Source organism: Mustela nigripes, chromosome X (genome assembly GCF_022355385.1).
Source record: "Mustela nigripes isolate SB6536 chromosome X, MUSNIG.SB6536, whole genome shotgun sequence".
Lineage (NCBI taxonomy): Eukaryota > Metazoa > Chordata > Mammalia > Carnivora > Mustelidae > Mustela > Mustela nigripes.
The window spans coordinates 591,040-618,806 of record NC_081575.1 but is presented as its reverse complement, the minus strand read 5'-3'; the positions used below and the strand labels follow the sequence as shown (position 1 = coordinate 618,806).

The 27,767-nt window shown below is 38.4% G+C and overlaps 1 protein-coding gene across 1 annotated transcript in view; it reads left to right on the top strand.

The window, feature by feature from the left end:
- The window catches only part of BRCC3 (BRCA1/BRCA2-containing complex subunit 3), a 61,166-nt gene extending 40,114 nt beyond the window's left edge, over positions 1 to 21,052 (top strand). The window contains exons 8-12 of the mRNA XM_059385482.1: positions 6,265 to 6,339; positions 14,516 to 14,647; positions 15,096 to 15,139; positions 18,219 to 18,385; positions 19,525 to 21,052. Coding sequence (XP_059241465.1) covers positions 6,265 to 6,339; positions 14,516 to 14,647; positions 15,096 to 15,139; positions 18,219 to 18,370 — 403 coding nt within the window. The 3' untranslated portion in view covers positions 18,371 to 18,385; positions 19,525 to 21,052. The remainder of the gene's footprint in view (positions 1 to 6,264; positions 6,340 to 14,515; positions 14,648 to 15,095; positions 15,140 to 18,218; positions 18,386 to 19,524) is intronic.
- The last annotated feature ends 6,715 nt before the right edge of the window (positions 21,053 to 27,767 follow it).

The following is a 27,767-nucleotide window of genomic DNA, read 5'->3' as shown; positions in this document are numbered from 1 at the left end:
TTTATACTCCTGTCTTTCTCAAATGGAATAACAATGGAATGTCCTCAGTTATCTTAGGGATGTTGTAAGCCATTAGTTAAAAAAAATGTCCCAATTGCACCAGATCCTCCTGTCCCTAAATGGAACATTCCTAAAGCTTCTAGGTATTACATATCTAGAGATAAAGCCAACCTCCCAGCATGCAAAAACATGAAAAAATAACTTTAAAAAGAATACTCATATCCACGAGGGAAATAACTACTGTCATAAACTGTAAATTACATGTAGAGTGACATCTGCAAGATGACAGACTAGGAGAAAAACCACAGGACCAGATGGCTTCATAGGTAAATTCTACCAAATATTCAAAGAGGAATTAATACCCTTTTAAAACAGAAGAGGGAACACTCCCAAACTCATTTTATGAGACCAGCATTACCCTGATACCAAAGCCGCGTAAAGCAAGAGTACTACAGGCAAATATCCCTAAATGAACAGGGATGCAAAGATCTTTAATAAAATACCAGCAAACTGAATTCAACAGCACAGTAAAGGGATTATACACCATTAACAAGTGTACAAATGTGATTATCCCTGGGATATAAAGATGTTTCAACATAGGCAAATAAATCAAGTTGATACACTGTATTAACAGAATGAAAGATGATAAAAACCACATGATCACCTTAGTTAATGCAGAAAAGCATAAGAATTCAACAAAATAGGTATAGAAGGAACAGGGGGAAAAACAAAAGCTTTCAAAGAATAGTTTTTTTTTTTTTTTTTTGCTTTTTTACAAGGCAGAGATACCCAGTCTTGCCACTTCTGTTCAACACAGTGCAGGAAGTCTTAGAGCAGTCATACAAGAAAAAGAAAGAAAAGTCTTCTATATCAGAAGTAAAACTTACCTCAGATCTCAGATGACATCATATATGTAGAAAGCCCTAAAGACTCAACAACAACAAAAAAATTAAAACTAAAAAAAAAAATTAAAAAAAATCCTTAAAACTAATAAATTCTGTAAAGTTGCAGAATAAAAAACAAATATATAAAGATCAGTTAAGTTTCTATACACAAACAAACTACCCCGATAGGGAATAAAATCCCATTCACAATACTTAGGGATAAGTATAAAATACTTAGGGATAAGCTTAACCAAAGTCAAATACTTGTACCCTGAAAATTATAAAATATTGATGAAGGAAATTAAGGAACACAGAATGGAAGGAAATGCCAGGTTCATAGATTGGAAGAATTAATGTCCATACTACTGAAACTGATCTAAAGAGTCAATGCATTCTCTGTTAAAATCCTAATGGCATTTAAAAAACATATTTATTTATTTTAGAGGAGAGGGAGACAAGCAGATTCCTCAGTGAGTCCAGTGTAGGTCTTGATCCCAGGACCATGAGATCATGACCTGAGCCAAAATCAAGAGCTGGACGCTGAACTGACTGAACCGTCCAGTCGCCCCTCCATGGCATTTTTTACGTAAATAGAAAAAATAATCCTAAAGTTCATATGGATTCACAAAAGACCCCAAATAGCTAAAGCAGTCTTGAGCAAGAATGAAGACGGAAGCATCACACTGACTGGTTTCTAAATACTATTATAAATGACTATAATCAAAAAGTATGATACTGGCATAAAAAATTGACATCTAGACCAATGAAGCCCGGAAATCAATCCACATGTTCTTCAGCAAGATTCTCAGCTGAGAATCGGCTATAACATGAATACATGATTTTGGAAAACCTGTATATCTACATGTACAAAAACGAATTTGGACCCTTTACTCACACCATATACAAAAATCAACTCAAAAGGGATTAAAGACTGAAATGTAAGACCTAAAAACATAAAACTACTAGAGTAAAATGTAGGAAAAAAGCTTTTTGAAGAACTTGGCAATGATTTTTTTGGATGTGGCAATAAAGGCAAAAATAGGCAAGTGGGATTTCATCAAACTAAAAGTTTCTGCAGAACAAAGGAGATATTCAACAGAGTGGAAAGGTAGAGCCTATGAAATGGGAGAAAATATTGGCAAACCATGTATCTGATAAGGGGTTAATATCTAAAACATATAAGGAACTCAATAACAAAAACCCAAATAACCCAATTTAAAGAAAAGTGAAAAAAATTTAAAAAAATTAAAACGTAAAGGACCTAACTAAACATTTCTAAAAAGAAGGCCTACAAAGGGCCAACAGATATTTGAAAGGTACACAGCATCACTAGTTATATATCAAGAATGATATGCATTCATGTATGTCATACATGCACAATGAGTATTATTGAGCCTTAATTTAGAAAGAAATCTTGCCATTTGTAACATCATGGATGAACCTAACCTTAACCTTGTGCTAAGTGAAACAAGCTTGACACACAAAGACAGATACTGCATTACTTCACTTGTATGTGCAACCTAAAACAAACTCACAGAAACAGAGCATAGAATGGTGGTTGTCAGGGACTGAGAGGTGAGTGAAATCAGTAGGTATTGGTCAAAGGATACAAAGTTTCAGTTATGCAAGATAGGAATAAATTCTGGAGAGCTAATATACAGCAATGTGACTGTAATTAGTAATACTGTATTTTATACTTGAAATTTGGTAGAAGGGTGACTCCCAAGTGTTCTGAACCCACCAACAGTTATACTTCAATAAAGCTATTAATTGAAGTACAAAGCACTGATTTTCTCTGAACTTTGGAGTGATTTAATAGAAACCTTTTAAGTACTAAGAACAAATTTATTTTTGTAGGATGGTGAAGATAGTGGTCTGAAAAATCTCTTTAGGAGTGCATTGTTGGAGGGGAAGCTTTTTAACTGGAAATGTTAGTGGTACCAGTGTTTCCGAATGTGTTTGTCATTACGTTCTCAATAAATGGTGCTAACCCTATAAAAGAATGCTACTGTAATGGAAGAAAACAGAAGAAGAATTGGATTCTGTCATGAGAGACAGTTACGAGGTCGAGGAGTGACTTTCAGAAATAAAGTGGCTCGTTCAAGACCATGCTCCTGGATAGATGCTTACTCTGTGTCTCCTTTTAAGAATGTCAGGGCCCAGAAATGGCTGGGGGGGCTCAGTGGGTTAAGTGTTTGCCTTCAGCTCAGCTCATGATCCCAGCGTCCTGGGATGGAGCCCTGCTTCGGGCTTCTTGCACACTGGGGAGTCCTGTTGCCCCTCCGCCTGCTCATGGCAGCACTCTCTCTCTCTCTGACAAAAATAAATAAATAAAATATAAAAAAAAGAGAGAGAGAGAGAGATTGTCAGGGCCCAGAGGTGCCTGGGTGGCACAATCGGTTAACCATCTGACTCTTGGCTTTGGCTCAGGTTGTGATCTCATGGCTGTGGGATTGAGCCCTGAGTCGGGCTCCGCACTCAGCACAGAGTCTGCTGGACCTTCTCGCTCCCTCTGCCTCTGCCCCTCCTCCCATTCATGCTCACTTTCATTCTCTCTTTGTCTCTCTCTCTTTGAAATAAGTAAATAAATACATCTTTTAAACAATGTCAGGTTCCAAATCTATTTAACTAAAGGCACTGACAAGATCATCAAAATCATTACTAGAAGCAAATGATCTAGAACCTCCACATAAATCAGATATAGAGCTAGAATGTCATCACACATAAAATAGAGGGGAAACCCATGAACAAAGAAAATTATGGCACCCACTGAGTGTTCTGGGTTTTTTTTTTTAACCTTCTTAATCTTCAAGGCCTTATTTTAGCTGCACAGTGCTATTTTTTTCTTGCTTGCTCATTTTTTAAACAGCTTCATTAAGGCATAATCGATATACAAAGAACTACACATATTTAATGTATACAATTTGATGAGTTTGGACGTATGTAAATAGATGTGATACCATACCCACAATCAAGGTAATAGACATTGCCAGTACCTCCAAAGTTTCCTTGTTTCCTTTGTGGGTTTTTTCTTGTTTGGTTCATTTTATTTTGGGGAGGGGGATTAAGAAGAGAACGTGAGATCTGCCCTCGTAACAAATTTTGAAATGCACTATACCTTACTGGTCATTCTAGGCACTGTGTTGTACAACAGATCTTTAGAATTTATTCATGTAGCATAACTGAAGCTTTATGCCCATTGAATAGCAACCCCATCCCCTGGCAATCACTACTGTATTCCCTGCTTCTATTAGTGGAATCATGCAGTATTTCTCAGCTATGGTAATTTATAGTTTCCTAGAAAATTATCCATTTCATCTGTTTTCTGTTCTTTGGACTTGATCTATGTATTTAACATATAAAATTTTTTTTCAAAAAATGTGTTTCATTTTCTTTGTAGCACTAATATAAGTTAGTTGTTCATTTCTTATTTACAGTCTCATTCCCCCCCATTAGATTTTTGTCTCCATGACTGTAGGGATGTCCTGTGTCTTGTTGATTAGCACCTAGAGCAGGGCCCGTCACATGGTAGCCATTCAGTAAATATTTCTTGAGTGGATGACTGTGTGATCTGTTTCTTTAAGTATGTCCCCTTTTCCATTGCTAATGCTGTTTACTTGTGTTTTCTCTTTTTTCTTGATTCTGTTGCCAGAGGCTTACCCATTTTGTTGTTTTTTTTTTTTTTTTAAAGGACCAGCTTTAAGTTCTCTAGATCAATTCAGTTTTCTATCCTTTAAAAAATTCTGCTTTTTTCTTTATTAATTTCTTCCTTCTGTTTTCTATACGTTTTATTGTTGCTGCGCTGTTCTCAATGTTGTCTTCATTCTAGATTCTTGAGATGAGGGTCTCCTGGGTGACTCTCCATTAAGCCTCTGCCTTCAGCTCAGGTCATGATCCCGGGGTCCTGGGATCGAGCGCCTGTGTCAGGCTCCTTGCTTAGCACAGAGCCTGCTTCTCTTCCCTCTGCCTGCCATTCCCTCTGCTTGTGCGCACGCGCGCGCTCTCTCTCTCTCTGGTAAATGAATAAAATTTTTAGAAAGATGAATTCTTGAGATGAAAATTAAGTTTAATTTATGTCTCCCTTGTTCTTTGAATGCTATAAATTTTCCTCCTCGCTTTTGCTTCATTCCATAGGTTCCAGTGACTTTTTTTTTTTTACTTCTGATTTATGTTTTCAGTTTTTATTTTCTCTTCAATAGAATGGTTATTTAGAAATGCATTTAAAAATTTCCAGGTTGATAGATCTGGGAGGGGGTGGATTATATTTATTTATTTATTTTTGTTACATTAATTTTTTTAGAGAGAGTGAGAGTGTGGGGTGGGGAGGGGCAGAGGGAGTGGGAGAAGGAGAGAGAGAGCCTTAGGCAAGCCCCATGCCCAGCACAGAGTGCACTGCAGGCCTCGAGCTCACAATCTGAGATCATGACCTGAGTGGAAATCAGACTGAGCCACCCATGTGCCCCATAATTTTTAATACATTATGGTAACCATGTGGCCTAGGTGATACCGGCTTTACAGAAATTTTTGGATATTTCCTTTGCTACCTAGAAAAGGGGTCCACAGACTACATCCTGTAGGCTACAAGGGCCTGGTGCCTGTTTTGGAGCATCTGACCTTTGTTTACGTTACAGCTGCTCAGCTGAGTGGTTCTGACAGAGGCCCTGTGACCCACACAGCTGTTCTACACAGTAATGTTTTACACAGTAAAACAAAATGCTGTTTTTAAAAAAACAAAGTAAAACAAAAATGTTTTACACAGTAAAACGTTTATTGTCTGGACTTTTCTCAAAAAGTTCACTGACCTCTCTGATTTAAAACATGGTCAATTTTCATGACTTTTTTATATGCACCAAAAAATATGTATATTGTCTCTTGGGTACAAGTCCCTTATCTCCTTGTTAGCATAAGCTTGTTAAGTTGTGCTACAGTGCTCCTTGTGTCCTTCCTCACAGTGTGTGCTGTTGGTTATACATATCTGAGAGAGACGTATGGAAACCATCCGCTTCTGTGTTTTAGGCTATCTATTTTGAAGCTGCATTGGTGTTGCATAAAGAGTTGATAAAGGTTCATAACTATTATATTATATTATCCTGTTGTGTTTTCCTTCATAAAATATGCAATAGCTTTCTTTGCCCATGTACACGTTTATTTATGTATGCCTTAAAATATTTCTAGAGACTTCGATTGTTCCTGTCAGGTTTAGGTCGAACTACGTATATTAGGGAAAAAATTAAATAAGAAATAACAGTTTAAACAAGAAAGCTTATTTCTTTCTTGGGTTGAAGTCTGGAGATGGGGGCTCCAGGGCTCTGTGATGTCATCAGGGACCCAGGCTCCTATCTCCTGCTTCACCATCTTGGTATATGGTTTTCATCCTAAGGTCCCCTCATGGTCCACGAGACTTCTGGAGTTCCAGCCAGCACGTCTCCATTGAGGGCCAGAAGGAAGAGGAAAGGTAGGAGGGCAAAAAGCCACTCGGCCAATTTCTAATGAATGACGTCAGAAATCCCAGAAAACAGTTCCATTTCCATCTCACTGGCAGAACATAGTGAAGTAGCCACACCTAAGCAGGGAGGCCTGTTAGGTAGCTTTGGCTTGGCCAAAGATCGCCGTTGTGTTCCCAAGGAGGACAGTGGGACCGGACACGCGTGTCCGCCACTGCCTGTTGCATGTGCTCTTTCCTTCACTGTCAACCTTCCTCAGTTATTTTGTTTCAGGTATGTCTCTTCTTAAATAGAATATAGCAAGATCTTGAGTTATTTGGTTTTAAACAAACAGAACATCTGTCTTAATAGGTGAGTGTAATACGTTCATTTTAGTATCATTACTGCAATTGTCTGTTTGCCTCCTGTTTGCTTTCTGTTTAATTCTTTTTACTTTTCCTGCCACTTGTTACATTGAATTTTCTGGGGTTTTTTTTTTTTCTGTTTTAGAACTTGTGTGTACTGTTTTGATTCTTTTAGTTATTAGTCTTGGTGTTTTTTAACATTGTTTTAAAATAATTTCAAATTTACAGAAAAGTGACAAGGGTAGTACAAAGGATTCCTCAGATGTCAACCTTTTATCATATTTCCATTATCATTTTTTCCTTATGCCTATAAATAGTGTTTCTTTTTAAGATTTTATGTATCTACTTGACAGAAAGACAGAGACAGCGAGAGAGGGAACACAAGCAGGGGGAGTGAGAGAGGGAGAAGCAGGCCTCCCCGCGGAACAGGGAGCCCCATGTGGGGTTATATATTCTGGAGTTGAGAGGATCCCCAGAAAAACCACCCATCCAACTCGTCAGTGCTACAGATGAAAAGAAAAAGGACACGAAGTTCCCTTCTGCGCTTGGGGAACTTGTCTTCGGTCCTGGTTGAGCTGATGTATGTTCATCAACAGCCCTTGCCCTGAGCCAGCCTCTGCCAGAGGCTGGAGCGACACGGCAGAATTACCATCATTCTCTGGTATTCAAGAGCCCCCAGTTTAGTCAGGGGAACAAAGAAGTAACAAAAGAATAGTGTGCCTCAAAATACCTCATGATAATAACGGACTAGAACTCATTGAATAAAATAAGAATCCAGATATACACATATATGTAAATAAATGAATGAATAAATAGACAAATGGACAAGGAAAGCCCTTCATGGGAGTAGACTGCCAACTGACAAATGTACTTTCTTTTCATCTATCATTAGGTATTTTGAGGCACACATTGTTTCAGAAGCAACCAGTGGAAGCCCCTCCCATGTTCTTTTACGCATTTTCCTTATTCTTTGAGTATTGCTTGATTTTGTGGCACAAGAAGATGTTCCACTTTCATCTTGTTCTTTCCTGGATTTCTCCAAGAGGCCCAGTTCCATTTAGTTTTTAACAGCTTTATTGAGGTACAGTTGCATACAATAAACTACACACGTTTAAAGTAGACAGTTTGGCAAGTTTTGACATGTACATTCCTAGATAATGAAAATATCCCTCACCCCCCAAATTTGGGTTAGGAACTTGTTGTTAGGGTTATCCTAACCCTCTGTAATTCTTCCCTTAGTGCTCCCTGTCCCTCCTGCAACTGAAAGCCCCGATCTACAGTCGCTATAGAGTAGTCTGCATTTTTTAGAGAAAAAATAGACACATATGTAGAGTCATAGACTGTAAGCTTTTTGTCTGTCTCATTTCATGCACCAGAATTATTTTGAGATTCATGTATGTTATAACAGGTATCAATAGTTTACACCTTTTATTCCAGAAAAGTATTAAATCATTTAAGTATTACCCCAATTTGTGTATTCATTTGCCTGTTGATAGACATTTGAGTTACTTGCAGTTTTGGTTTATTACAAACAAAGTGTTTGTATGGATATGTGCTCTCTCTTCCCTTGGGGCAATACCTAGGAGCAGACTGGTTGAATTATATGGTACGTGTATATTTAGCTTTTTAAGAAATTCCAGACTTTTCCAAAACAGCCTGCTGAGATTTTTAATTGGGATTACATTGAATGTGGATCATTTTGGGAAGAATTGACATCTTAATAATATTGACTGTTCCAATCCATGAACATTTGCATCTCTCCATTTATTTAGGTCTTTAATTTCTCATTAATGGTTTGTACATTTCTGCATACAAGTCTTGCATATCTCTTTTCAGATTCATCCCTACACATTTCACATTTTTATCCTATTGTAAATTCTTTCATTTTAATCTCAATTTCCTATTGTTCATTGCCACTGCATAAATACAAATAATTATTATATATTGAGTTTACATCCTACCTTTCTAAATTCACTTTTTTGAAGAGTCCGTTGGATTACCCACATAGGTTGTCATCTGTGAATAAAAGCAGTTTTACTTCTTTCTTTCCAGTCTGGATGCCTTCTGTTTATTTTTCTTACCTTAATGCACTCTCTCCAGTAAACTGCTGAATTCAACTGTTGGGAGCAGCCATGGTACCTTTCTTTCTGATCTTAGAGGAAATTATTCAGTCTTTTAAAGTATGATGTTACCTGAAGGTTTTTTCTTATTGATTTGTGGAAATTTCCTTCTATCCCTAGTTTGCTGAGCATTCTTTTTTCATCAGTAATAAATGTTGCATTTTATGAAATGCTTATTTGTATCTCCTGAGATGCTCCTATAGTGCTTTTCTGTTTTAGTCTGTTAATATTGATGAATTACATTGAATTTTTATTGCTAAACCAACTTTGCACTCCTGGAATAAACCCCATCAGTCAGGATGAATTATCCATTTTAGGTACTGCAAGACTTGATTTGCTAAAATTTTGTTCAGAATTTTTACATCTATCTACTTGAGGGATATTAGTATGTAGTTTTCTTGTAAAGTCTTTCTCTAGCTTTGGTATCAGAATTGCTGGCTTCAGAAAACAAGTTTGATGGTTTTGTCCCCTTTTCAATTTAACGGGAGAGTTTTTGTAGAACTAATAGCCTTTCTTCCTTAAGTATTTGGTAGAATTCACCAGTATAGCCTTCTGGGCCTGGAATCCTCACTGTGGGAAGTTTTTAACTACCAGTTTGATTTATTTAATAGATTCAGGGCTATTCAGGTTATATATTTCTTCTTCTTCTTCTTCTTTTTTTTAAGATTTTACTTATTTATTTGGCAGAGATCACAAGCAGGCAGAGAGGCAGGCAGAGAGAGAGGAGGAAGCAGGCTCCCCGCTGAGCAGAGAGCCCGATGTGGGGCTTGATCCCAGGACTCTGAGATCATGACCTGAGCCGAAGGCAGCGGCTTAACCCACTGAGCCACCCAGGCACCCCTATATATTTCTTCTTGAGTGAGCTTTGGTAATTTGTATCTTTCAAGGGACTTATTCATTTTATCTGAATAGTTGAATTTATTGGCATAAAGTTAGAATATCTTTTATTATTTATTATCTATAAAATCATTGTAATGTCATCTCTCTTGTTACTATATTGGTAATTTGTTTTTCTTTTGTGATAAGTCTGGTTAGAAATGGAACCATTTTATTGGCTATCTCAAAAAAATCACTTTGGTTTCATTGGTTTTCTCTGTTGATCTGTGCACTGTTCTGTTTGTCACCTCTGATATATGTTACTTCCTTCTCTTTGCTTACTTTGAGCTTCACTTGTTCTTTTTTCTGTTTTTTTTCTTATATTTGTTTTACGGTATATGGATGCTGAGTTCATTCATTTGATATCTATTTTCTGTTTTTATAGAAATTTATGTAAATTTCCAAGTAATCCTTTAGTTGTATCTCACAAATCTTGCTGTGTTTTTCATTTTTATTCAGTTCAAAATAATTTGTAATTTTCCTTTTGACTTCCTCAGTGACCCATAGGGTTATGTATATATTATGTATGTATTTATTCCTCAGTTTTACTGAGATATAATTACATACAACATTGCATAAGTTTTAGGTGTTGAGCATAATGATTTGATACATGTATATATTGCAGAATACTTGGCACAAATTTAGTCAACATCCATCGTCTTGCATAGTTACAAATTGCTTTTGTGTGTATGTGTGTGATGAGAACTTTTAAGATTTACTCTCTTAGTAACTGTCAGATATCTAATACAGTATTGTTAACTGTAGTCATCATGTTGTACATAACATCGGCAAGACTTATTTATGTTTTAATTAGATGAATTTATCTATTAAAGGAAGTTATTTTAAAATTAGATATCAAAGGCAAACCCAACTCTAGGCTCTATGCAAGACTCAAAGAAAACACAAAATTTCAAAAAGCCTAAAAATAAAGGGATGGGCAAAAATACATCAGGAACATGGGAACAGTAAGAAGGTGGGTGTTGCAATCACAGCAAGACCAGGATGAAAGGCGAGGAAGCCCACTATTTCGTTTTTTCTTTATTTCTTCTTTTTTGGGGGAGGGTATTTGTACTGAGATACTTTCTCTGTATTTTATTTTTTTAAGTTTAAGTTTTCATTTTCACTCCAATTAGTTAACATTAGATTCTGGTGTACAGTAGAGTGATTCAGCACTTCCATACAACACCCAGTGCTCACCACAAGTGTCCTCCTTCATCCCCACCACCTGTATAACCCATCCCCCCACTTGCCCTCCTCCATCCTCATCCCTATCTCACCCGAATAATCTCATTTGTTTTGTTTTTTAAGTTCCACACAAGTGAAATCACATGGCATTTGTCTTTCTCTGACTGACTTATCTCACTTAGCATTACACCCTCTAGCTCCGTCCACGTCATGGCAGACGGCCGGATTTCATTCTTTTGATGGCCGAGTAGTGTTCCATCGTGTACATAGACCACGTCTTCATCATTCACCTGCCAGTGGATACTCAGGCTGTTTCCATACTCTGGTTATTGTTGATAATGTTGCTGTAAACATCGGGGTACATGATTCCCTTTGAATTAGTACGTTTGTATTCGTTAGGTAAATACTTAGTAGTGCAAATGGGGGATTGTAGGATAACTTCTGTGTTTAAGTTTCTGAGGAGCCTCCATACTGTTTTCCACAGTGGCTGTACCAGTGTGCATTCCCCCCAGTGGTGCAAGAGGATTCCTTTTCCTCCATTGTCCTTACCAGCAGCTGTTGTTTCTTGTATTTTTTATTTTAGCAATTCTGGCAGATGTGAGCTGATTTTGTAGCTTGGATTTGCATCTCCCTGAGGATCAGTGATGTTGAGCATCTTTTCATGTGTCTGTTGGCTATCTGCATGTCTCCTTTGGAAAACTGTCTGTTCATGTCTCCTGCCCATTTTTGAATTGGATGAGTCATGTTTTGGGTGTTGAATTTTTTAAGTTCTTTCTATATTTTGGATACTAACCTTTTATCAGGTATGTTGTTTGTAAACATCGCCCATCAGTGGGTTACCATTTCTAGTGCTCTTCATTTCTTTGTTTCCATCTGTTATCATTTTCTTTCTTGAAGAATGTCCTTTAATGTTTCTGGTAGTGTAAGTCTTCTGGTGAAATAGTCATTTGACTTTCATATGTCTGAAAGAAGTCTTAAATTCCATCTTTTTTTTTTTTTAAGATTTTATTTATTTATTTGACAGACAGAGATCACAAGTAGGCAGAGAGGCAGGCAGAGAGAGAGAGGGAAGCAGGCTCCCCGCTGAGCAGAGAGCCCGACGAGGGGCTCGATCCCAGGACCCTGAGATCATGACCCGAGCCGAAGGCAGCGGCTTAACCCACTAAGCCACCCAGGCGCCCCTTAAATTCCATCTTTAAAAAATATTTTTAATAGGTAAAGTACTCTAAAGTGGCCATTTTTGTCTTTTAGAATTATAAAGGTATTTCTCTACCATCCAATGAAAAACTAGCTATCATCTTTACCTTTGCTTCTGTTTACTTAATATGACTTTTTTTTCTGAATTCTCAAGATATTCTCTTTTTCACTAGTTTTAAGCTCTTTGATTATAGTGTGCCATTGGTGTAATTGTTTTCAGTTTCATTCTGTCCTTGGGTTTCCCTGAGCTTAGACATGTGGATTTACATTTGTCATCAAATTTACAAAAATCTCAGCTATTATTTCTATAAGTATTTTTTTCTGTTCCACTCTTTCATTTTCTTTGGATATTTTAATTATACACATATTTGGCCACTTAACATTGTCTCATGGTTCACTGATGCTCTGTTCATTGGTTTTTTTGGTCTTTTTTTTTTTAAAGATTTTATTTATTTTATGTGACAGAGAGAGAAATCACAAGTAGGCAGAGAGGCAGGCAGAGAGAGAGAGAGGAGGAAGCAGGCTCCCTGCTGAGCAGAGAGCCCGAAGCTGGGCTTGATCCCAGGACACTGAGATCATGACCTGAGCCGAAGGCAGAGGCTTTAACCCACTGAGCCACCCAGGCGCCCCTGGTCTTTTTTTTCTATCTGTGATTTATTTTATATAGTTTCTATTGCTGTATCTTCAAATTCACTAATCTTTCCTTCTGTAATGTTTAATTTCCTGTTAATCCTATGCATGTTCAGTCTTTCCTCTAGCTTTCTGAACACAAAGAATATTTATAATGATAAATGGTTATTTTAAGAAGCTTGTCTGCTAATTCTTTCATATTTGATACTTCTAGCTCTATTTTTGTCAGCTTATTTTTTCTTATGTATTGGTCACATTTTTCCAGCTTCTTTCTTTTTTTTTTTTTTTTAAAGATTTTATTTATTTATTTGACAGAGAGAAATCACAAGTAGATGGAGAGGCAGGCAGAGAGAGAGAGAGAGGGAACAGGCTCTCTGCTGAGCAGAGAGCCCGATGCGGGACTCGATCCCAAGATCCTGAGATCATGACCTGAGCCGAAGGCAGCAGCTTAACCCACTGAGCCACCCAGGCGCCCCTTCCAGCTTCTTTCTATGCCTAGTAATTCTATATGAATGCCAAACACTGTTCATTTTACTAAATGTCTCCTTGAGGTTTCATATTGAGCCAGAAAGCACTTTATCAGCTTTCTTTTATTGCTAGAGAGAAAACTCATGTATCTGAGCTTATTATTTTTTTCTAAGGAAAAGTTAATAGGCTTCTGCAACTCTAAGGAATATTTTGTCACCAAAAGTTAAGGAGCATTTGAGTTGAATAGATTGGAGTGTGTGGAGAAAGAAAAAATGACACTTAACTGAGCCACCCAGCTGCCCCAGTATTTGTGAATTTCTCACCTATTTCCCTTCAGGGGAGAGAATGGGAACTGCAGGCCACTGGTGAACCCTGAGTTAGAACGAGTGAGCATTTATATGAGTAATCCCATATACATCATGAATCTGATGGACTCACGGAAAAGTCTGCAGTTACTCTTCCCCAGGCTTTGTGATGAATGTGTTCACCCCCCATGGAAACTAATCAACCAAAGACAGCATTAATTAGCTATTCCCCTTATCTGGGGGAATGAGCATAAGGACCCTGAACTCCCAAGGCCTCCGATACGTTTTTGAAAGTGGACTTACATTTTCTAGGAGAGTGGGGAATATTGACTCTGCAAATGGGCTTCTAATTTACTCCCCAGGTGAGTTCATTTTGACTTCAGTCAAGTTTTAAGTTGAGCTACTAAATGAATGACAGGGATGTCTAATCTTCAAGTATATTGTATCCCAAAATTTCTATTAAGTTTATAGAAAACTTCTGATTATGACAACTTGGCATTAAAAACTAACCCATTCTTGGTATATATCCAAAGAAAATGAAATATGGATCTCAAAAATGATATCTGTACTCTAATGTTCTTTGCAGAGTTATTCACGATAGTCAAGATACAGAAACAACCTAAAGGTCTGTCAATGGATGAATTGAAATAAATAAAAATAGCAAACTCATTGAAGCAGAGAGTAGAACGGTGGTTGCCATGGCAGGAGTGGTGGAAGGGAAAATGAGGAAGTGTTGGTCAAAGGGTACAAAGTTTCAGGATGAATGAATTCTGGAGATCTACTGCTCAGCATGGTGACTACAGTTAACAGAACAGTGTTATATACTTGAAATGTTCCAACAAGGTAGATCTCAAGTATTCTTACGACACACAAAGAAAGGCAACTATGTGAGGTAACGGATATGTTAATTGGCTTGAGCGTGGTGCTCCTTTTACGTAAAATATCGATATCAAAACATCAATTTGTATGCCTTAAATATATATCATTCCTTTTCATCAATTAAACCAAAATAAAGCTAGAAACAGACAAACATGAAACTGACCTGAGTTGACTGTCTCGCAGGTATGAGAGGATTGAAATCCCCATCCATATTGTACCTCACGTAACCATCGGGAAAGTGTGCCTGGAGTCAGCAGTCGAGCTGCCCAAGATCCTATGCCAAGAGGAGCAGGATGCATACAGGAGGATCCACAGGTAGAGTCCTCCCTCCCTCCTCTCTCATCCTGACTCCTCAGGGGCTGGTCCCTCTTTTCTTCTTCCGGAGGCCCCTTTCCTCTCACCTCTCTGAGACAGTGTGTTCGTATTTTGTGTAACATTCATTTCTCTCCTGCTGCACTTTGGATCCTTCAAGGGCAATGATACTTTTGGTTGTTAGGAAAAAAACAGACAATTGCACCTCAGTAGCCCTACTGCCAAGCACTGGGTCTTGCCCAAGAAGTACTGTATGAAGTGAGACAGTGATTTCAAGTGATCTCTTTGAATTATCTTGAAGTTCTGAATAAAATTATATCCTCCAAATCATGAAACATTTCACTCTAATGGAATTTAAATTATGTATATTCCTCCAATCCAATTCACAAAGGTCATTTGTTTTCCCTTCGCTGCGGCTCTGCTGCTAACCTAAACTGTTTTATCCCTTTAGCCTGACACATCTGGACTCAGTAACCAAGATCCATAATGGCTCAGGTAAAATTTCTTTTTCTAGCTTGTGGGCAGTGGTTTCTGAAATACTCAGAACTAGTTTAAGTGCTTGAAGTAATAGGTTCAAGTTCTCCTTGAATTTCCCTTTCCGAGAGCTTTGCTATTCATTAATCCCACTCCCAGCTTTTCTCTCGAACCCTGCAAACCCTTTACTGTGTATGCTACCTAGAGTAAGGCTGGAAGAAACAGCAGAATGAACTTTTTCTCAGGGGCTATGCAGGTACATGTTTAATACCCAGTTCTCAGGGAGGAGGAAGGGCCCTGCCTGATTTTTTGTGTTTGCCATTTTCCAATGTATAATACTCCTACCATGGCTGATTTCAAACAACTAGTATGGCGTCAACCAGCTCACAGACTTCTGAAATTTCAGTAGTAGATCGGCTTTCCTAAGCCGATCTAAGTTGGTTCCAGTACACCACTACCAGCCTATTACGGTGGGAATTAAAAGAGATGGATAGACAGACAGATGAGAGGGAGGGTATGAAGGAAGAATCTTTTCATGTCAGTAAACACAGAAAGAATTCCTATATAAGGCCAAGGAGCAGAAAACTCAATACAGTATACGTATGAAATCACTTTATTCCAGCATACGCACCTACTATGCCATACATTCTCTTTGAATAACCCTGATTCCCAGGCCATTTTGTGTAGGCTTTCCCAGTGTCTGGCAAAGTCACCAGTGAGGAAGAAATAGAGGCTTTCATTATAGGCCATTACTTTGAGACAAAATTAAAAGATGGTATGTCTCTCCCATCATTTCTCTCTGGAAGTAAAATATGACAAAAAAGTAGAAGCTGGTTAGGGTTAGTGTATTACATGTAGTCATGGTCTAAAGCCACAGTAACTTGAACAGGATGATAATAACTACAAAATGAACAAATAAATCAGTAGAACCGAATAGAACCCACAAATGGGCCCATTTGTGTATAAGAATTTATATTTAAGAAAGATAGTACTTCAAAGCAATAAATGCTACATACTTTATTGTTTATTGTTCCATTTATATGACATTCAAGAATAGGCGAAAGTAATCTGTGGTGACAGCAGGACGGTCAGCAGCTGCTGGGCCAGAGGTGACTGCAAAGGGACCGGGAAAGGGGCCTCTGTGCTACTGGGAAGGATCTGTTTCTTCACTAGAGATCGTCACCACAAACTCAATGAACTGTACACTTCAAACGGGGTCATTTTATTGTCTATAAATTATACCTTTATAGCTCATTTTATTTTTTTAAAGATTTTATTTATTTATTTGAGAAAGAGAAAGACAGAGCGCATGAACGGAGTGTAGGGCTAGAGGCAGAGGGAGAGCCAGACTCCCCACTGAACAGGGAGCCCAAAGTGGGGCTTAATCCCAGGAACCTGAGATCATGACCTCAGCTGAAGACAGAGACTTAACTGCCTGAGCCACAGAAACGCCCCACCCCTTATAGCTCATTTCAAAAGTTAAAAAAAATAAGGAGGAAAATATAAGAGGGTATTTTTCAAACTCTGGGAAGACCTGACCTAAGTATAAACTGAACTCAGAAAAAGCTGACTAAGTAAGAATGAAAAGACTTAAAGGGCACCTGGGTAACTCAGTTGTGAAGTGTCTGCCTTCGGCTCAGGTCATGATCCCGGGATCCTGGGATCGAGCCCCGCATCGGGCTCCCTGCTCAGTAGGAAGCCTGCTTGTCCCTCTCCCACTCCCCCTGCTAGTGTTCCCTCTCTCGCTGTGTGTGTCTCTCTCTCAAATAAATAAAATCTTTTAAAAAAATAAAGAATGAAAGACTTTTATAGAAAAATGAAATTCTTCATAAATGTTTTTAGAAGAAGTATGGATTTAGATGGCAATTTTTCACCTTCTGGCGAAGATTAAATTGAGAGGGAAAATTAGGTGAGGATGTGCAGTGAAGTGAATGCTCTCATATACTGTTCCTGGAGGTAAAATTTGGTCCAATCTGGAACATACTGGCTTATCAGTTTTAAGATATACATATACTTGAATCTAGCAGTTCCACCTCTAGAAATGTGTCCTTTAGAAATTCGTAGGACAAGTATGCAAAAATAAGTCTAAAGGGATATGAGCCACAGTCTTTATGTTAGCAAAGAAAATGGATGCTGCTGAAGTGTCCATCACTCATTAAACTGGTACCTCCATGGGCGCCTGGGTGACGCAGTGGGTTAAGCATCTGACGGTTTCAGCTCAGGTCTCGATCTCAGGGCTGTGAATGGATCCCTCATCGTGCTCCATGTTCAGTGTGGAGTCTGCGTGGGGCTCTGTCTCCTTCTCCCTCCCCGTCCCCCCCTGCCCTGCTCACATGCACTCTTTCTCGTTCTCTCTGTCTCTCTAAAAGAAAGAAATCTTTAAATTGGTACATCCATTCTGATGAATATCATGCAGCCCTTAGGAAGGAAAGCCAGATCTTTACTGAGGCAGAAAGATGTCCTTGGTATGTGGTAAAAAGTAACATCCAAAATCATACGGTTTTTATTCAAAAGTATACATACAAATGCACACACATACACACAAATGTCATATATATAGATTCTGGAAGATATACCCCACAGTATTACAGTGGTCATTTTCAATAAGTCACTTTTTTAAAAGATTTTATTTATTTATTTGAGGGAGAGCATGAGCAGGGTGGAGGGGCAGAGGGAGAGGGAGAAGCAGATGCTTTCAGGCACATTAAGTTAATTTATTTATTTCCTAAATACATGAAGCATTTGAGCAATTTTTCTAGTGGACTTGTGGAAAGCTAAGTTGCAGAAAGCAGGGTTCTTGCTTATCATCATTTGTCATTTACACTGTGTGAAGGCCTAAGGGCTGGGGGAAAAAACCTATAGTTCTTAGCCCTTTTGCACAAGGGAGTAAAGACCTGGTTATCTTTATGCTTCTCTCTGACTTTTGGTTCTAGAGGTATTCGGGATGGCCTCAAAACGGGTGTCTTATTCACTCAGCTCTTCTGTCTTTCCCCTGGCCAGAGATACGAAATCATCTGCTAGACCTTCTCTGTGTGCTCACAGGTGGGGGGGGGGGCACGGGTGGGGGAGTGTCCTCTCAACCGTGTTTTTCCTGTTGAAGTGTTTACCAAGAATCTGTGCAGCCAAATGTCAGCGGTCAGCGGGCCTCTCCTGCAGTGGCTGGAGGACAGGCTGGAGCAGAACCAGCAGCACCTGCAGGAGTTGCAGCAAGAGAAGGAGGAGCTGATGCAAGAGCTTTCTTCTCTAGAGTAGTTGGAGGACGATGGGGTAAACAGACTTGGTTTCTTCAATTTGCGTAGTGAGTGTGGTCCGAAAGTTCATGTGTGGTCACACAGCTCTCTTTATCTCCACTGGGAGAATTTCAATAGTGCAGCAAACACAAGCTGTCTTCCGGAAAGTTTTATTAGGACTCAGTGAACCCTTTTACCCATGACTGGCCTACGAAGTGCACATGAAGCTGCTTTAGGTAGAATAGTAAGGTTTTTTTTTTTTAAAGGCCATGGGGGTGTATTGGCAAGGATATCTTGCCAAACGTCCTGGGAGCATATTTTAAATAGTTACTTTTCCTTTGTTTAACTTTGAAGTCTTTATTTTCCATTTTAGACACTCCGTAGTGTAAGCTAAAGAGTGTTCCGTGCTTCAGTTTTTTAGTTACGAGGCTTCTGTTGGATGAGTAAATGAGTGCACTAGTGTTCATGGGAGGGGCTCACGAGCACCCCGCCTGTCCTCGGAAGCCCTCACTGAGGGGCATATATCTTATGTCTTCCATCTTGATCTCTAAAATATTAGGTGTCTAAGATACCTGTCAAAGGTTGAATTTCCATGAGTAAGTACCCTTTCTAACTGAGTAGCTGAGTTCCAGCACATTTGACTCTGAAGCAAATTCCTATTTGACAGATCCTGTTTACCTGGGGACTTCGATTATAATATAATTCTGTTTCTCCATATACATTAAGGACCTAGGATGTAACAAAATTCATATTTTAACAAGTTCTGTTGCATTATTCTTTCCATGTATAACCACAGAAGGTAAGTACGTCTTTAGAAAAGAGTCAAGCCTATTGCATACTGGAAATTAAAGTGGGCATTGGAGGAGGCGGGAAGAAAGAAAACAATCCCAAAAATAGTGACAAAGGTTGGGTTTTGTTTTTGTTTTTTCTTCCTTTTCTTTCCCTAGATTATTGCTTTTTCACATTTCAATGTGTAGTCCAGCTGTGTGAGAAGTACTTGCAGGTCAAACTTTATCCCTGGGGGTGGAACCTAGAAATCTTTCTGAACTCCCTAGCTGATTCTAAGGCACACTGAAGTTTAAAAACCACTACTGTAGGGCATATGGAGTGTAAATGCTGTATTGTCCTTAATTTCCCACAGCCACGGTTCTTCTCTGCTCTTTTCTTTCCCTATAGGAAAAATGAAAATATCCAGGTATAAAATTAATTAAGCTAAATTGATTTTGAAGATGTTGGAGGACTCACATCACCTGACTTCAAGACTTACTACAAAGCAACAGTAATCAAGACAGTGTGGTTTATGCTCAACTGATTTGGACAGAGGTGTAAAAGCATTTCAGTGGAGTAATGATAGACAGTATTTTCAACAAATTATGCTGGAGTAATTGATACCCATAGTCAAAAAAAAAAATGAACTTCCTAAACTGCATACCTTAGACAGAAATTAACTCAAAATATATCATGGACTTATATGTAAGATGTAAAACTATAAAACTTTTAGGGAAAAAATCATAGAAAAATCATCAGGATCTTGGGCTAGGCAACAAGCCCTTGGCCCTCACTATAAAAGCACAGTCCTAAAAGGAAAACAATATACTAGACATCATCAAAATGAAAAACTTTTGCTCTGTAAAAAAATTAAGAGGAGGAAATCATGAAGAGAAATTATTTGCAAACCATATGTCTGATTAATCTAGACGAAACAAAGTCAACAATAAAAAAGCCATCCAATTGAAAATGAGCAAAAGACATGAATAGATATTTCACTAAAGAGGATATATGGATGGGAAGTAAGCACATGAAAAGATGTTGAACTTCAGTAGTCATCAGGGAATGCGAATTAAAACCGCAATGAATTATGATTACATACGTAACAGAATGGTAAAGAAAAAAAGATAGTGAAAATACTAGATGCTGTTGAGCATACAAACTGGAATGATAAATGGTACAGCCACTCTATAAGACTTTGGGAATTTCTAATAAAGTTAAACATTCAAGTATCATACAACCCAGCATTTGCACTCCTGGACATTTATCCCAGAAAAATGAGAAGCTATGATGGAACAAAAATTTGTACACAAATGTGCTTAGCAGCTTATTTGTAAGAGCTAAAAACTGGAACTAACCCAAATATCCTGCAATTGAATGAGTAATTAAACCAAACATCTATACCATGAAATACTACTTGGCAATGAAGAGAAACCACTTGGATACACCTTAAGGGTATTATGATGAATGAAAGGGCCAGTCTCGAAAGGTCACATACTATCTGATTGCATTCTTGAGATGACAAAATTATAGAAATGAAGACTGGATTAATGATTGCTGGGGATAGGGACTGGAGGGGGAATGAGATATGTATGACTATAAAGGGATAATACAGGATGTTCCTTTGTGCTGATGGAACAGTTCTGTCTTGATTATGGTGTTGAATACATTATCTGTGCTAAAACTACATAGACCTACACACACCCCCAAATTAATGCATGTGAAATCTCGTGAAACTGAGTAAGGTCTGTGGTCAAGTTAGCAGTATTGTGCCATTGTCAATGTCGGTTTTGAAGTTGCACAATAGTAATGTAAGATCTTGCCACTGGGGGGGAACTGGGTGAAGGATACATGGGACTCAACTGTACTATTTTTGCAACTTCCTGTAAATCTATAATTACTACAAAATAAAAAGTTAGACATATTAAATAAGGAACTAGGAGGAATGGTACTTAATTTATGAAGTAAGAGTGATGAAAACCCAAGGGGAATAAAATGATTTGAAGGTTTTTATAGGCCAATGTTGAGCACATGTCCCTTTCCTTTTCTGGGGCTTCATTTTTCTCATTTATCAGGCTAGAGTGGATCACCACCAAGGTTCCTTTTAGCTCAGTGTTCAGTCCTTAAAAGTGTTCAGCATCACAAGGAACAGTGATGAAAAGAAGACATATCATTACTTTCCTGCCTGCACCAATCGGGCTTACTTTTATGCAACCCTGTATCCCCTTCCGGTCAGTAGATTCTCTTTTTTCAATCACAGCCAAGACTCTGATGGGAACAATATATACCCTTGCCTTCTCTCTCCATTTTATCATTTACTATTCATTCAAGTCATTGTGTTCTGACCTCTGTCCATGTCACTCCGTTCAAAGCACTCCTGCCAATGTCACCAATGACCTCCAGGACATAGTGAATGTCAATAGATGATTTTCATGCCCTCGTATACCTCTCAGTCTGGACACAATTGGCCACTCTTCTTTGAAATCTGCCTCTCTTGGCTTCTGCTATTTCCTGGTTTTTCTCTTCTTTAGCTGTTCCTTCTCAAATTCATTCAGAGGCTTCTCCATTGTTGCTTACCTATGAATGGAGCTGACAGGCAAATCTGCCTCCATCCAGACCTCTCTGTGAACTCTACATCTAAATTTCCACCTGCCTTCTGCACATTTCCACTGGCTCTCTTAATACGTCTGAATCTGAACTCCTGGTTTTCAATTTAAACCATATTAGGGAATATTTCCTACCAGTGTTTCTTACCTCAGTGAATTGAACAAACGTTTGCACAAATATGAAATCAAATAGACATCTTAACATCTCTCTCCATCACCTTCTGAACTGTTTGCACTGATAGAGTTATGGCGCTTAGAAATTATTTTTCTAACCTGAGAGTACTGGGTACCTGATCTCACCCATTTCAAGAGGCAGTGGCTCCCTTTGGAAAACAGCATGGAGGTTCCTCAAAAAGTTAAAAACATGACCCAGCAATCGCACTACCGGGTATTTACCCTAAAGATACACATGTCGTGATCCAAAGGGGCATGTGCACCCCAGCGTTTATAGCAGCCATGTCCACAATAGCCAAACTAGGGAAAGAGCCTAGATGTCCATCAACAGATATATATAATGCAGCCATCAAAACCCCCTGAAATCTTGCCATCTGCAATGACGTGGATGGAACTAGAGGGTATTATACTGAGTGAAATAAGTCAGGCAGAGAGAGACAATTATCATATGATCTCTCTGATATGAGCAATTTGAGAGGTAGGGCAGGGATTTTGGGGGTAGAGAAGGAAAAAAAAATGAAACAAGATGGGATCGGGAGGGAGACAAACCATAAGAGACTCTTAATCTCAGGAAACAAACTGAGGGTTATTGGGGGGTGATGGGGAGGGACAGGGTGGTTGGGTTATGGACATTGGGGAGGGCCTGTGCTATAGTGAGTTCTGTGAAGTGTGTAAGACTGATGATTCACAGACCTGTACCTCTGGGGCAAATAATACATTATACGTTAATGGAAAAAAAAAAAAGGTGGTGGTTCCATGCCTGAAGAGGCAAACTGAAAGGATTTCAGGCTACTGCAACATCCCCCCACAACCACCAAACTGACCATTTAACTCCTAGAGCAGCGGTATCATACAGAGAGAAGCTTGCCTTGTCCCCATCTTCAGCTCTGGAGCCCTGGTTTGGAGTTTTTGCTGGGAGAGAAGCAGTCCATGAAACAGACACTCCTGATCTCTTTCCAGAGGAACTGACTTCATTTGCAACAGAATGAGGAACAGTTCAAGCCTAAGGGCACTTGTACAAAAGGTAGAGATCGTGGTGAAAGCCAATGTGCTGAAGTGAATAGCCATCTTGAAAAAGAAGAGCAAAGCAGGAGGAACACACACCTATTTCAAAACTCATACGAGACAGTTTGGTACTGTCACAAGGATAGACATACAGATCTCTGGAATAGAACCGAGTGTCCAGAATTAGACACACACATCTGTGGTCAGATGTCTGTAAGGAAACCATGACTATTGAATGGGGGGAAAATAATCTTAACAGCTGGTGTGCGGACAATTACATATCCACATGCAACAGAATGAAGGTGAATATCTACCCCACACCATATTCAAATATCAACCCCAAATGTATCAAAACCCCACATATAAGAGCTAAAACTATAAAAACCTTAGAAGAAAACAGCAGCAAATTTTCATGACCTAGGTTTTGGCAATGGAGTCTTAGTAATGACACTAAAAGCAGAAGCAACAAGGAAAAAATAGATAAATTGGACTTCAAAAAGTAAAAAGAATGCAGAGAGTATGAGAAAATATTTGCAAATCATATAAATAAGAGTCTAGCATCCAGAATATGTAAGGTACTTTGACAACTCACAAAAGAATTTTTAATGGGCAAAGGATATAAATAAGTATTTCTCCATAGATGAACAAATGATCAACATGAAAAGATGCTTGACATCATTAATAATCAGGGATATGCAATCAAAACCACCATGAGATACCACTTCACAAGTGATAGGATGAAGAACTACGATAATGACAAGTGTTGAAGAAATTGGAGCTGTGAATGTAAAATGGACAACAGTGGTTCCTCCAAAAGGTAACACATTATACACGAATGTTTATGTCAGAACTAGTCAAAACAACCAAACGGTGGGAGCAACCCAAATACCTATAAACTGTAATGGATAACCCTCACCCTAACCCTAACCTGTACAACGGATACTGTTGTCATAAGAAAGAATGAATTACTGGCACTTGCTATAACACAGATGAACCTTGAAAACATTATGCTATATAAAAGGAGGCAGATACAAAGGGACACATGTTTTCTAATTCTATGTTTCTGGAATGTCCACAACAGACAATCCACAGAGACCGAAGATTTGTGCTTGCCAGAGGCTGGAGGGAGCACGGATACAGGGATGAGAGCCAAAAGGTATAGAATTTCTTTTTGAGGTGATGAAAACATTCGAATGGTAACTCTGGTGATGGTTGCACAGCTCTGTGACTATAATAAAAACAATATATGGTCTGTAAATTGTGTCTCAATAAAGTTGCTTATAAAACATGAAAAAAGAGAGGACCTTTCCATGCAAATCCAGCCACCCCCGCAGGCTGGCCTTTTTCTCTTTACCTTGAACTCCCTAAGCTCCCAGCTGAGGAGGTAAGAGGTAGTATCCCTTTTTGTTAGAACAAAAACAAAACGAAAAAATTCTTCTTAGAGTTTGGACAAAACTTGCAGTGAAGAAAAAAGGTTTAAAGTAACCTGTGAATGAGGTAAACATTTGGAATGGATGTTAAAATGTGTTACATGTTTGAGCTACACACATTTATAAAATGTTAGAAACTTTCTCTGCTGTCCAAAATTTTTACTGTTATAAATAATGTCTTGGTTGTGGCAAGTTGAAAGTTTCCATCTCAATGGCCGTGGCTGCTGGCCAGGTGGAGTGATTGATAATCACCAACAAAATCCAGATGCTAGCGAGCTTTTCTTGAAACAATGGGGTGAATGCACAATGCTTACTCCTTCTGTCAGTCAGAGAAAAAGAGCTAGCTGTCTTTCCCAAAGTAAAGAATTTCATGTTCCCGATTAAACAACAACAACCAAAAGCTGTAACCCATGCCAAAAATTGGCCCATTTGTTCTGTGGTAAAAGAAGCTGCATCAGACTTTTGATCCCCTCTTGGGCTGTTGGTGGAGCCAAAAGAAACAGGAGCTGTTAAGAAAACTAACCAGCATGGAGTGTACAGCCTGAAGCAGTCCTCTCTTCATGAGCTCATGAGGCCTTTGGTGCACTGATGTTCCTGAAGATGCCTAGGCTTCGTTCAAAGATATGTCAGCTCACTTAAGGCCAAAATGGGTTTCTCACCCCCTCCAACCTCCAAATTGAATATTTCTATTTAAATGGGAGGTACCTTTCCAGGGAATTGACACATTTACAAACCAAACCGCCTGCCTTAAGTGTGTCAGCTGTACCAGGACTGGGTTAGGGCCTCAATTATCCAGTGATGGTTCTCAGTTGTGCAGCCTGCCCCCTACCCTGTGAAAAAAATGCTTAAAACTGTACATGAGTGAATTCTACTAAACATTTAATTAAGAATTTGTACCAATCCTTCTCAAATTTTTCCAAAATATTAAAGAGGAGGGAACACATCCATATTCATTTAATAAGGCCAACATTACCCTCATACCAAAGACACACGGTAAAATGAAATTATAGGCTGATATTCCTGATGAATATATGTGCAAAATTCTCAACAAAACACCAGCAGACCAAATTTAACAGCACCATAAAAGGATCATGCATCATGATCAAATGGAATCTATTCCAGGGATGCAAGGGTGGTTTAACATTGACAAACCAATCAATGTGATACACTACATTAACAAAATGAAGGTTAGAAATGTACCTCAACATAATAAAAGCCATAGCCAATAAGCCCATAGCTAATATCATCCTCAATGGTGAAAAGCTGAAAGCTTTTTCTCAAGCTTCAGAAAATAAAACAAGAGTGCCCCCCTCACTACTTTTATTCAACCTAATACCCAGGGTATTCCTGTACCCTAGTCCTGGGTACAGCAATTAGGCAAAATTAAAAATAGAACTACTGAATGATCCAGCAATCCCAATTTGGGGTATATACCCATAGAAAATGAAATCATAATCTCAAAGAGATATATGCATTCCCATGTTTATTGCAGCATTATTAATAATAGCCAAGATATGGAAACAATCTAAGTGTCCGATGATGGATGAATAGATAAATAAAATGTGGTATGTATATAATTCAGCCATAAGAAAGAAGGAAATGCTGCCATTTGTGACAATATGGATGAATCTGGAGAACATTATGCTAAGTGAAATAAGCCATGCACAGAAGGACAAATAACGCGTGATCTCATTTATATGTAGAATCTAAGAACGTTGAACTTATATAACCAAAGAGTAGAATGATAGAATGATGGTGGTTGCCAGGGGCTGAGGTTGGGGGAAATGGGGAGAAGTTGGTCAAAGTGTACAAACTGTCAGTTATAAGAGAGATTAATGTATAGTATGGTGACCATAGTTAATAAAATTGTATACTTGGAATTTACTAAAAGAGTAGATTTTAAGTGTTCTCATCATACACAGCAAAACCGTCAGTATGTCAGTATATATATATATATATATATATATATATATATTCCTCAAGGAAACTCAAGAGCTGAGCTATTATGTAAAAACTAAACCCTCATGTTATAACACCTTAAAAGAAAACATGACATTCTACAACTTAAATATATACAAAATTTTATTTGTTAATCACATCTCAATAAAACTGAAAGAAAAGATCACTCAATTTAAAAATGGGCAAAGGGGGCCACCTGGGTGGTTCAGTTGGTTAAGCACCTGACTCTTGATTTCATCTCAGTTCTCGATCTCCAGGTTATGAGTTCAAATCCTGAATTGGGCTCCACACTGGGTGTGGAACCTACTTAAAAAAAAATAAAAATATGGGGCGCCTGAGTGGCTCAGTGGGTTAAAGCCTCTGTCTTTGGCTCAGGTCATGATCACAGGGACTTGGGATCGAGCCCCGCATTGGGCTCTCTGCTCAGCGGGGAGTCTGCTTCCTCCTCTCTCTGCCTGCCTCTCTGCCTACCTCTCTGCCTACTTGTAACCCCTGTCTGTCAAATAAATAAATAAAATCTTAAAAAAAATAAAAATATGTAAAAATGGGCAAAGGATCTGAACAGACCGTTCTCCAAAGTAGATACACAAATTGTCAATAAACACATGAAAAAAAAAAGTCCTCTAAATCATTAGTCATCAGGGAAATGCAAATGAAACCTCAAAGAGCTACCACTTCCACACAGTAGGATGGCCATACTCAAACAAATGTTGATGAGGATGTGGAGAAATTACCATATAACCATGCAATTCCATTCATAGGTATATACCCAAAACAACTATAAACAGGTATTGGAACAAATATTTGTAAAGGAAGCAGTATTCACAATAGTTTAATATCCATCAAAGAATAAGTAGATAAATAAATCATAGTATACCCATGTAATGGAATATTATTTGGCCATAAAAAGAAGGTAGTATATGTGCCTATCTAAACAAACTTCAACATTCTTTAACAGATACATTAAAATACAACAAAGTAGCATTAACAGTGTCTAGTATTCAGAAGAAGCAGAAAAATATGACTCATGTACAAGAAAAGATAAAAGTCAACAGAAACAGCTATTATCAAAGGTGAATTAGCAGATAAACATCTTAAAATAACCATGTAACTGTTATCAATATCCTCAAGGGTTTAAAGGAACATGTGAACATAATGAGAAGAGCAATAAAAGATAGATATAAAAAGAGCCAAATGGAATTGGTAGGGATGAAAAATAGAATATTAGAAATGCAACCTGTCCTGGACGGGATCAGCAGAAGATTAGGCTGCAGAAGATCACTGAACTTGAAGAGATACCTGAAGAAACTCTTGAATTTTAAGCATGGTGCGGGGAGGGGAAGCCTCCACAAATAAAAATGAACCATTTCAGTCACTTGTGATACAATATTAGGAGCTATACTACACATTTAATTGGGACATTGCACCTAATAGTAGAAAAATATGCATCTTTTCAAGGGTACACAGATGTTGACCT